The sequence below is a fragment of the Notolabrus celidotus genome, chromosome 7, assembly GCF_009762535.1.
Source record: "Notolabrus celidotus isolate fNotCel1 chromosome 7, fNotCel1.pri, whole genome shotgun sequence".
NCBI classification, from domain to species: domain Eukaryota; kingdom Metazoa; phylum Chordata; class Actinopteri; order Labriformes; family Labridae; genus Notolabrus; species Notolabrus celidotus.
This window is the reverse complement of record NC_048278.1, coordinates 15453491-15465752: the sequence shown is the minus strand read 5'-3', so window position 1 is coordinate 15465752 and position 12262 is coordinate 15453491. Positions and strand designations below refer to the sequence as shown.

The window sequence follows — 12262 nt, the reverse complement described above, 5'->3', positions numbered from 1 at the left end:
AACAATTTTTTTTTAACACACTCTGATAAAAGCAGAAGCTTTGTCATACATTTAAAACTCACAGACTTTCCTGGGGAATAAAATTTTCCTTCAGATTTCCTCCTATATAATATGAGATTATAAAAAGGAGGATCTTTACGGAGGCATAAAAGTGCTCCGTTGCCAGGATTCTAACTTAATCTGATAAATCCTTCCATATAGGTTTGAATATTCAAGTCTTGTTAAACGGTTTCAGATAGGTGTTCAATAAACTTTATGACCACTTTGGCGCATGGTACTGATAGACTATTACTTTGCAGAGGGAGGTGTTTCTTGTGTTTTGACAGATTAAAAAAGGAGGGGTGTTAAAGTCTTCTCACCTCATTCTCGCAGTCGTTGTGTCCATTCTCTGAGTTCCATATTCTGATGACGATGTCGGTAGTGCGGAAGTGGAAATCTGGGTGATCTGCGATGTCATACACGCTGACATCCTCCTCCATACCGATAACCTGGATTCATGTAAAATAGGACACAAGGTGTTTCTTCTTTTCTACTGGGAAGTTAAAGAGCATCACACAGCAGCCAGTTTTCAACACTATTAAAAACTTCATGACTGTCACTTTCTTACAAAGAACAAACACTGTCGCCTTATTTTTCTGCCTGACCTCCACGTCATCACTGCTGGAGTTGAGTTTGATCCACTTGACAACACATGTTCTGCCTTTGTGATCACCAGACTGGATAACGCCGTACACTCCTGGGTCCTGGAGAGCTAGGGCTGAAAGAAAACACAGACAGAGTAATCTGTTAAGAACCCAACAGGGCACAACAAAAAACCTTGACGCTTTTAAACACAAACATTTAAAATATTAAATGTAAGCATATGAGGGGGATGGGTACTTCAGCTAGCTTTTACATGACTGTATTCTCAGCCCATTTCACAGACACAAGAATTTAGCACAGTTTGAGCAAATGACCCAGATACTGCAGGTACTGGGTGGCAGGGTGGCCTACATAAAATATCTCATTGCAGTCCACAGGGACAGAAATGTGACACAAGCTGAGTCTTCACTGGCTTAGAAATCAGAGAGCGAATGAAGTAAAACCAAAGAACAAAATGCGTTATCAGAAAAACAGAAATTTGAAAGATTTTCCTTACGTCGTTTGTCAACTACAAAGTCCCCTGGACAAAACTCATGGCTGTCCAAGTGCTGGATTGGGATGAGGTCGTTTGATCGGAACCCTTTCTCCACATGCCCGTCCTTCCACATCACATCCGCTGTGGTCTTTGTGGAGACAACTTCCACTGCGACCCTGGAAACACACACAGAGACAGGGAACACAGGAATCAGACTTACAGGAACATGGCTCTCTTTGGAAACTACGCATAAAACTACTTGAATAGTAAAAAAAGAGTGTGCTTTCTGTTGGATGAGTGTGACAGCATGAGTTTGACACCATCACTAGGCTTTTTGTATGTGTGTCAGCTGCTGCTGAGCTCCAGTGTCACTGTCAAACATAGGTAGACATGAGCCCTCTGACAACCAGTAGGAGGTGTGGTCACGAGGGCCTCACAGAGCCAAAAAAACCCTGTCAGTCTGGAGATTTTAAGAAAGACTATTTCAATAACAGAATTCAGAGAACAAGAGAAGATGAGGATATGAAAGACGAAAAGAAGAAAGAGATGGAAAGATTGATAGATGAACAAAACAAAAAGAGTGCAACAATGAAATATGATGGTGAATGACTGTGCTGGATACTTTTAACAGCTGGTGGATCAACACCCACCGGTCTCCAGGCTTGAACTCTCTGGAAAACTTTGTCCTCTTCTTCTTATGCTTCCTCTTCAGATTACGGATGGACAGGGGAATGCTCTTCTTCCGATTGGTCCCCAGGCCGCCGCTCTGAGAGGAGGCTGTGGAGCTAGCTGATGATGTCAGAGAGCTGCCAAGGAGTCAGAAACACAGATAATAAATAATCACAACCCCTCCAACATCAGCTCAGTTAAATCCGAACATTCATCTCTACAAAGAATGTGTTACTACGCCCAAGCTCCTGTTACTGCGTTCATACCCTGTTTAAAACATTTAGAAAACAAACAGAGGACTAGACATAAAAATACCTGGTGTCATCAGTGTCTTCTGCAGCCTCGTCGTCAGCGTCCTGCTCTCCATGTTCTGCCGAGGTGTCGTTGATGTTTTGGGAGTCCTGAGGATTCTGGATGGGACCGTTGTTTTTGGGATGAGATGAGTCTGTCTGCTCAGGTTTGTGCTCGCCTGTTGAGAGACAAAACATGACAAAGTGTAAGGTTATGGGGATAATCTTTGAAAACAGAAGACAGAACAGTACATACAAAAACAATTGAAACATATTTATTTTTCTCTCTCATGAGTTATTCAACGTAATTAAAAACAAAGCTCAGTGCACACTTCAGGTTTGTATTTGCTTCAGACTCACTGAGAAGGAAAGAGTTATCTTATATTTTCCTGGATTCTGCATCATTTCTCGAGTCAAGTCTTTCTGCACTTTAGCACAAAATCCAATTAGTCTGTTCTCTCTGTGCTGAACCCCATTTGTGAAAAGGACTGTCTGATGTCTCACAGGAGCTTTAAATCATTATGACTCTGCTTTTTATGGAGACACTTAGTTCTTAGCTACTTCAGGAAATATGTAAGCAAAAAAATAACTCTCCCTTTGTCTGTCTTACCGCTTAATGAAAAAGGTTTGCAAACTGCTCCAGGAACAGGAAATTATTTAATTGTGACTAAAGATGGAGTCTGATAAACAGGGCAGCAGCAGAGAATTGAACTAGCTCAAGCCGACTGTATAAAAAGATGGGTGGCACAACCATTCCCTGATAGTGAAGGTAAAAATGTTTTAGCTCCCCCTGCAGAATTGATCAGAAAGCCCACTTTTCACTGTCCCAAATGGGGAAAGGATCTTTGGAAATATTAACGATTAATTATGTGATTCAATGTGGGAAGCAGGTTCCTAAAAATAATCTCTGTTGCCATACAGTCAGTAAAGTGAAGGCTCATACTACAACATGTGGATTTACTGCAACAAGAGAACTGAACAGAAACATATTTCAGACTCAAGGTGTCCAGTGTTCTGTCTACTCTTTCTTATTGAGAAAGATAAGCATGGGTACGTGGTCAGGTGTCAGCCGGGACCGCAACTGGGTCATAATCGGTCCGGAGGCAGAGAAAAAAAGCGCTCTTTGAGACCTTGCGCAGAGCCGCAGCCCCCAGCTGAACGTTTCCACTGTGCGCAACACCTTTAGTCAGCTGATTCACATGGAAACATGCTTTAAATGTAATACACCTTCCTAATAGCTTAACGAAATATGAGACTGCATGATGCTTATTCCATGTGATACAAAATTGAAAACAAATAACGTGTTCGAGTAAGTTCTTAACAATCAATTAATCTATGCTCGATTAATTGTTAACAACCCTGTAACAAACACAGACACCACCACAATAGTCATTGAACTTTCCATTACTGTGAGTGTCCGCTCTAAATCAAGACAAGACTCTGTTCTGCTGTGAACTGTGCCAACTTGATGGTAAGTTAAATGTGAGCTCTGGTTAGCCAAAAGGGTGTGATGGCAATTAGTATCAGTGTCATCGCCGGGGCATTTTGGCATTATTATGGAGCATTATAGATGGAGGCGTGTCATCCCTATTTATATACAGTCAATGGATCAAGCTTTCTCTAAAATCAGTGCAAACTACTTAACTGACTCCAGTTGGATGGGTTTTTTAAGGCAAAAATGTACTTATGGATGTGGAGATTTTCAGCTTGCATTACCTGACTGATATATACATGGATTAACTGAAACACTGGAATTTAAATCAATGATTTATAACACACACACAAGGAATCTTCAGATGTGTGAAAAACAAGGAAAGGTTTCAGTGCGTCTCCTCTCAAAATTTGAAGTGAAAATGTTGAAGAATCTCACTCACCTAAAAATAGACATGACAAATCTGAGTCTTGCTGGGTTCATGATAGAGGCAACATCGACACTGGAGAGCACAAGTGTGTGTATGTGTGAGTATGTGTTTTCTCTGCAGAGTGTTGCTTGGTACCTTGTGTGTCGGCGTTTTCTGTCTTCTTCCCTGAATCCTTCTTGAACATCCTTTTTAACTGAAATAGACACACATGAGACAGATGATCCAGACTGCTCTGTTAAACCAAGCAAATTCAAACTTTCGGCGACTCCTAATCATTAACTTTTAGAGAAAAACAGGTGAATGTAAGTGTTGATGTTCTCCTGGGGGGATAAAAGGCTGCAGCGACCTACATTTTCCCAGCAGGGAACAAGTTCTTCTTTAACTCTACAATACCACAACTAATTCTGTACTCTGACATACATATAGAACATTTCATACACACCTTTCTTACCACAGGGTCTTCAGGCAGGACCGGGGCACCTTCGGGTCCCTCACAGGTGATGCGTGTAGCATCCCCCTTTGCAGGGAAAATATAAAGAGCTCTCTCTCCCAGCTGCCTCTGGGTGTGATCATAGAATCCTAGACGCCTCACCCTGAACAAAACCAGCAGATAAACATTACAACATGGACATCCTCTAAGACAACACCAGAAATGACTGCTTCACGTCTTACACAAGACGAACAACCAAGTAAAGCACCATTAACAAGGAAGAAATAAATCTGTGTGAGCTCTTTTATCCACTGACCTGCAGAGATTTTCCTGCGTGATGGTGGAGGCAGGAGGATAGACACTATCTGAACCTTTGGGAGAGTAGCTCTTTGTGATCCACGTCACCTTCAGCTCAACCACTTTAACCTGAAGAGACACGACGACACAATGGAGACCATTTAATAACCCTTAAACGCTAATCTATGCGAGTGTATGACTCAGATAATGACATAAAAAGTGTCTGTTTAGGCGACAAGTCAGCCATCAAATACAATCAAGAGCTTTTAGTAACATTCAATTCATGAGTGATTCACCTTCACAGAACTGCTCTGTCCGTGGTTACAAAACTTGAAGATAACTGACTGCAAAACCCCAAACTGATGGCAACATTAACAAGAACTACTTGATCATTACTTACCTGGAGAAAACAATGCAGCACAACTGGATGTAAAAATACTGACTGCTTAAAGACAAATTAAAGAGTATAAAAAAGATGGCTGTTAATGTGGTCTTACCTCTTCTACCACCACCCTGAACTTGCACTTCCTGCTGAGGACAGGTTTGACCCCTGACAGCCACTGTACATTAGAGAAGACTTTGGCAGGTCCAATCAGAACCTGACCTGGGTAGAAACCATACGCTTCATCGAAGAACAGACCCTGAAGAACAAACACAGCAACAAAAGTTCAACATGACAGATGAGGTTTGATGATTTATCCAATGAAGCCAAAAAGATCAAGATTTTTATAGTTTTGCAGAACAGGGGGACAATAGTAAGTGTAAACGCACATATGTAATAATAAAAAATAAAACGAACCACCAATCACAGATCAAACTACATGATGTAAAAGAAAAGAAAAGAAAATATACTGTAAGGCAACCTCTAGAAGGTCAATTGTACTGTTAGGCACAGAGGATAAAACAGCACATGAACACCACTGATCCCTGTTCGTAGACAATAACAAATTTGAAATATTTACAGATAACAAACAAGGCGTTACAGCCTGGAAATGAGCCTGTTTCAGAGGCCCTGACCTCTGACTAACAGCCGTCCTGTTCAGCCTGGATAAACCTGAGGTGACAGAGAAGGGCTAATGGCAACGTACCGAATCACTGACGTGAGGGCAGACGTCGTAAAGCTTGGCACCATCCTCAACACTCATGGAGCACCTGCAGGGAGGCAGAGAAAGAGAGAGCAACAGCTGACACCCACTGGATTTGGCAAAGATTATTGTGTGCCAGCATGCACACACAGGCAGACTCAGACATGGTCACTGTGCACACTGTGTAATCACTTACATGCACACAGACACACAGACAGACACACACAAAGTCTACCTGGCCCCGTTAGAGAGCTTCAGGATGATGTGATTAGTCAGGTCATACACTTTCCCCAGCCAGAAGTCGTAGGCGATGTAGTCACCATACATGAAAGACTGAAGAAAAAGACAGAGGAGCAACAAAAAAGAAACCTTCAACCTTTCATTTGATAAAAGTATATATTTAAACACCATGATCATTAAGGGATACAGGATCACTAGCAGGTGAAAGATTGGTTTTAACAAAATGTAATCAATGATAGGTAGATTTGGAATTGTGTAGAAGATAACACTGCTTTATTTGACAGGTCTGAAACTACCAAATATTTTTCAGAGAGGTCCTTAAAAGAACTCTATAATACAGATTTGATTAAATAATTAAAAAACAGTAGCATTAGTATTAGTAGTGTTTTGCACTTCTAAATAGGAGATATGATTGCAGAAAACTTTGAGATTCTAAATCTTTAACTGTCCCTTTATATGAAGCTTTCTTGTTAAGGTTTTTCAGCATCCTGGGAAGAAATATTAAGACGGTGCTCTCTTACCCAGATGTGCTGCAGGTCTTTGCTGTTGACCGGATACAGAACACAGTTTGTTCCCACAAGTTTCACCGCACACTCGATGTCGATGTTGGTAACGATACCACACTGGTTGTCCTGAAATACAGCAAATACAAAATAGTCATGTCCATTTTGCTAATAGAAACACTGGAGGTTTTAATTGACTCAGATCCAAACGCATGACTGATTTGTTATGTGTAAAACATGACATTTAGATTTCAGCTAGAATAAATGTAATCAGTTTAGGGCTGGGATATAATTTTTCTAAATGTAAATATAACAAATGTTCGATACAAATTTCATATATTTAAACCTCTAATTACAACCCCAACCACTGGAAAGGGAGGGGGCCCTAGTGTGCCTTAAACGCTAGTTCCCACCAAACATTAGATAGAATAAGACGGCATTGAACAGCCACCCATGTCACAGCGCAAGAGGTAGGCGGACTTAAAGGCGTTTGGAGTCGAATGTAAACACAGCTGAAAGGAGAGACAGCGACACTGAAGACAACACAAAACCAACCAGCTCAAAGCAGAGTCGTTAGTCTTACACTGTGTGGACTCTGCATTACCTATTAATTTAAAACACTTAATTAAATATAGGTGAGAACGGGGTTGGTGGTCACACGGGTTGGTTGGCACACTCGTTATATCTCGCCACCAGAGGGCACTGTCTCTCATATTGGGGTATGGACATTTCCAGAATTAGGATCAGAGCTCACCTACATAGTCTTCTCTGGAGTAAGACAGCTGAACTTGAGGTGAGAGGACCTTTTGTGTTTTTCATGTCAAATTGTAAATATTCAGCTCAGTATTTTTCTTATAGGCTTTTAATCGATGGGTTTATAACAAAACAAGTGTTACCCTTACAAAGTGTGAGGGGAAAGTTATAGTTTAGAGTTTAATTAGCTAGCTAAATAGTTGTTAGATGGTTGTTAGCCTTGATGCTAGCAAAAAATTCCAGTCGGGGTTGGTCGTCACATTCTCTTTGGGGTTGGTCGTCACATGTAACAACCAACCCCTATATTGGCAAAATCATGCATGGTGAAATTAGTTGGAGTGCGCAGACCCTACATTTGCCATCACTGTAACTCAGACCGTGACTGCATGTAGCCTAGTTGAGTAGGTCATTATTGTTAGGCCCATTTGTTTTGTTCTTTATGTTGTTATATAGGCTGGCCTAAAGATGTGTTTCCTGTTCATGTTCCTTGCTCATTTTATGTTAAAATGCATTAAGTTATGTAGGCCTATCACTTGTCAGTGCAATTAAACTTTCAAATGTAGTTTTGCCTTCTTGCCTTTTTTAAAAGATTTTTCCCATTAAAATACCATTGTGACAACCAACCCCATAGTGTGTGGCAACCATCCCCGTGATGGGGTTGGTTGTCACAATATGTCAGAGTGGCTTTGATAGTTAATTGTTATTTGTTACAATGAGTTGGAAAATGAGAGGGATACACATTTCAAGCCAAAACAATGTCCACTGCCATCACTCAACCCTTAATCCTTGAAGGGTTAGGAGTGCACGACTCAAAACAATACTCTATAAACTCTATTTACATAGCATACAATTTGATTTTTTTTTTGTAAATTTAAATCAAACTATGCAAATTACCTCAACCTGGGAAAAATAGGGATCTACAAACTAAAACTTCACAAAAAATCTCATCTTACACAAAGGACCTTCTTCTGTCAGCACCATCAAAAGAGTTATGCAGAAGCTTATCAGAGTATAAATCCCAGACACAAGCTATCAACTTCAACTTTCACTTAGGACATGAAATCTGCCTCTAAATTTACTTGAAATAAATATTTTATATTTATAGTGATAATAATTATCGATATTAACTGATATGAAACATTTTATCATGATAAAATCTTTTTCAATATCACACAGCTCTAAATCGGTTAGCTTTAAATTTAGACAGTGATTTTCTGTACTTCTTGAAACTCAAAGTCTCCTCTCAGTCCTTTATAAGTGTTGCAATGTGATACAATTCCAGGCATGTCTGGTGCATCAAATACAAGAGAGCAGTGACATGACTGACAAAGACAGAGGCCTGATTGAAACAAAGGGTGAAAATAACAAGACAGTAAGAGAAAAAAAGTAAAAGGGACTAACTTACATGAGAGTTGTTTCGTCGCACGATGTCTCTGATGACTATGGACCGATCTTCAAGTGTCAGCTGCAGGGGAAAGAGTAAAAAAAAGTTAATATTATGGAAATCCTACACAATCAGAAGCTGCTGCAGAGTTTGCTGCTGAAATAACATCATTATTTTCTTATAACTTGACCCTATGAGGAACCCAGGAGAGGAACTCTGAAATTTAGATCGACGCATAAATCACAGTCACACTTAGAGCATGACAGCATTACTGATATGATTTGTCACAGCCTTGTCGTGTCCCTGCTCACAGCTATGAAGAATGCAGCGTGCACAGTCAGCAGACTTGCAAAGCCCCCTGAGAGCAGATCAGATTATTTTGCCATCCAAACAGCTGAATCCAACAATGTGATGATCACTGCAAGACTCGGCAAACATATTTTCACTCTGGATTATTAACAAACACATAGAAACAGAATCAGTGGTTTGCAGCTAGAGAACTGACAGCTGATGGACGGACAAGGCAACAACAGCATTGATGGAAGAATTACAAGCCAGCAGAGATGGAGGGCAGAAAACAGGAGCCGCTGAGCTAAACTTGGCACAAGCTGAGCTCCCAGAGGGAAACCTTGTTCCTGAGCTAAATTCTGCTGCGTCACTACACCAGTTACCTCACAATCAAACAGAAAAACAGCGTTTTAACAAGAATTACAGTCTCAGAGTTTGACAAGTGTTTCCCACAGAATAGCAGTTAGACAGAAGCTAATAGAAAATATTTTTTAATTGTAAATATTTGACAAAGGAAGCCCTCTCTTTTCCTTTGTTTATTATCAACTGAAATGTTTCTTTCAGAGCAGAATTGACTGTTGACCTTTAGGATAAAAAACGCCATCTCGCCACACTATCCTACAAGACATTTGGCAACATTTGATTCAAAATGTGACCTCAGATTTGAGGCTATTAGCTTAAGTTATGTCTACCTCTAAAACAGGAGGAGGAGCGTTACGAACCCAATCAGAAAAACAGATCATCAACTTTACTTGACCTGATAGAGGTTAAAACAGAGTGACGGGGAAGAATTTCACACCCAAGTGTTCCTTCTTAAACACTGACTCAGGCATAAAATTGAGCCATCAGTTTGAGCCTCACTGATCCCATTAGACAAAATGTAATGGCATTTAAACCTGACATTATTAAATCATAAATCTTTACTTGAAAAAAATAGCATCAAGTTGAATGAGGAACCCTGTGATTTAGCACAGGTCACTGCTGCTCTTTACTCCTTGTGGTATCTGTACAGCTCATCAGTCTTTATTATTGGCTGTTCACTAGTGTGCTAAAATCACACATGATTTACAGTAAATTAACCATATTCCACTGAAGCCATTTTCTTCAGACCTCATGCTCAGGATGTGAAGTTCAGATGTTGGGATAATGTTGCATCCCTGTATTCTAGGTTTTTACTTCTATTAATGCTGGGGTTGGTAGTCAGATTTAGATACACTTTTTGTTAAACTGGTTAAAATGACCTTTATGATGGCAATCAATACATAATGTGTTCTTTAAAAAAAGGGGGAACAAAGCCACTATCTACAGCCAGAGTAAACCTTGGAAAACACCAACCAATCCCTGCCATCAGGAGACAATTTATGAAACCAATCAAATCCCGACCTGCCTTTCTGCCCGCCTCCTGCGCATACTAATCACAAAAAACAGGTCTAACAGCATGAACAAAAAACATCAGAGAAAGAAACAGTTTGTGAGAAAAGGAAAGAGTAACCACTGTTACAGAAAATTAGTTCAGTGTCTTTGTTGTATTTGCTTATCTGAAAGAAGCCACCCCAAAACTGTGGCCATATGTGAACAATGGTTGAAAAATGTGAATGTAAAATGGCCAGTGACATGTCCAGGTGTGAACCCTAACTCTTGCCAAGTGACAGCTGGGGTTGGTTCTAGCCCCTCTGTGACCCTTACTGGATAAGTGGTATAGATAATGGATGGATGGAATATCTTGAATAAAAATATACCTGCGGGAGGCTACCATCCATAACACAATCTGCTCTGCTGGCAGCGAGCACACAGAAAAGTGGAATTGAAGCAGCAGCCAGAGCCTCTGAGTTTGGGCAGAGACAGATGGAGGTAGAGGAGGAGAATGTAATTAGGAGTAAAGAGAGCGAAGAAATTAAAACCATGGAGGCCTGCTGCATGTTAAGTAATGACTGGGAGTAGCAGGCTTTCACAGTTTTCACTAAAGTCAGGAAAACAGGAGCAGGACAAAATGTTGGCAGACTGAACAATAGTGGATGATTAAAGGCTGAAGCCGAGATTATAAAACTGAAATGAAGAATGCAGTTTCAACTTTGGACATTTTTGTAATACACTGTAAATGTGCTGTCATATCTAAAGTGGCCAATCTTAAGTACATGGATAGTGGATAATGTTGTTAGGGGTGTAAATCATAATATAATCACAGTGCAGTGTCAAATGGATTCTATGAAAAATGATGTGATATTAACTGACATTACAAAGGCTGATGAAGTATGACTCAATTCAGCAGACGGTGACTGAATGGACACTTGCAGTTATATGTAAATTAATTTACATTAAAAAAAGACTTAAAACATGATTGAAAAATGTTATAACAAAACCCTTTAGACACTCATGTCACACGTATAAGTCAGCTGAAAAGTTGGTGGGTATCTTATAGATGGTGATATGTGTTGATGTTTGCGCTTTAAAAGGACTTAAAGGTATGATGATTAAATTCATATTTATCTCTTTGGAGGTGTTATTACAAAGCTATTTGTTGTTATACTTATAAAAATAAGACAACAATCACTTCACTGATTTTTTGCAAAAAAAATTTTTTTGCAAATTTTAACCAAAACATTAAAATCAACGCAAGAATTAAAGGAACATCTTGCATTTCTTTTTATCTGAGTGCTTAATCTTAGAACAGTAAGCATTTTAAATTTGGCTTGATGCAAATTTGGCCCCAACACACTCTATTCTAAAGTCAGCATGGTGCCAATAAACGATATCCAACATCATGATCATCTAGAGCAACTCACAGTCAAAGAAGGACATGCTGTTATATGGACATGTGTGAGGCATTGACCATGATTTTAAAACATGTGACCAATTTGAATTAAAAATACCTGAGCATCACATCCAATAATTGAATGCCTATGTCTATGTGCTGTCTATGTGTTGGTTTTACTCATAATATCCTGTCTTTCTTTTTCTGTGTAAAGATGTCACTCACACACGCAAACACTTGGATCCTCCAGGACTTTACTCTGTCTTGCTGTAACATTACACCACTGAATTCTGGGAGAGGAAGCGCCACTGAGTGGAGGAGTGGAGGAGTGTGTGTGTGTCTGTGTGTCTGTGTGTGTGTGTGTGTGTGTGTGTGTGTGTGTGTGTGTGTGTGTGTGTGTGTGTGTGGGGGGTTAGGATCGATGGGTCGCCATGTTCCCTTGCAATCTATAAAACAGCAGCAGTTTGTCTGGTCCTCATGTCTCTGCTGCTGAGGGTAAGGGTGAACTCATAGACGCACACACACACTCCTGTCTTTTCCCCATTTAAATCTTTAAGCTTGGAGACGCTGAGGAGTACCAAACCTATTTTTC

General features: G+C 40.1%; 1 protein-coding gene across 2 annotated transcripts in view; it reads right to left on the bottom strand.

Moving 5' to 3' along the window:
* ube2o (ubiquitin-conjugating enzyme E2O) overlaps positions 1-12262 on the bottom strand; it is a 39798-nt gene that overhangs the window by 8221 nt on the left and 19315 nt on the right. The window contains exons 2-14 of one of the 2 annotated variants that reach the window (XM_034688380.1): positions 8652-8711; positions 6512-6622; positions 5986-6083; positions 5754-5817; positions 5163-5306; positions 4685-4794; positions 4381-4531; positions 4074-4131; positions 2102-2255; positions 1768-1923; positions 1139-1293; positions 645-757; positions 360-488 (exon numbers count right to left, since the gene is read on the bottom strand). In XM_034688380.1, coding sequence (XP_034544271.1) covers positions 360-488; positions 645-757; positions 1139-1293; positions 1768-1923; positions 2102-2255; positions 4074-4131; positions 4381-4531; positions 4685-4794; positions 5163-5306; positions 5754-5817; positions 5986-6083; positions 6512-6622; positions 8652-8711 — 1503 coding nt within the window. The remainder of the gene's footprint in view (positions 1-359; positions 489-644; positions 758-1138; positions 1294-1767; positions 1924-2101; positions 2256-4073; positions 4132-4380; positions 4532-4684; positions 4795-5162; positions 5307-5753; positions 5818-5985; positions 6084-6511; positions 6623-8651; positions 8712-12262) is intronic. The other variant, XM_034688381.1, reaches the window with a different exon arrangement.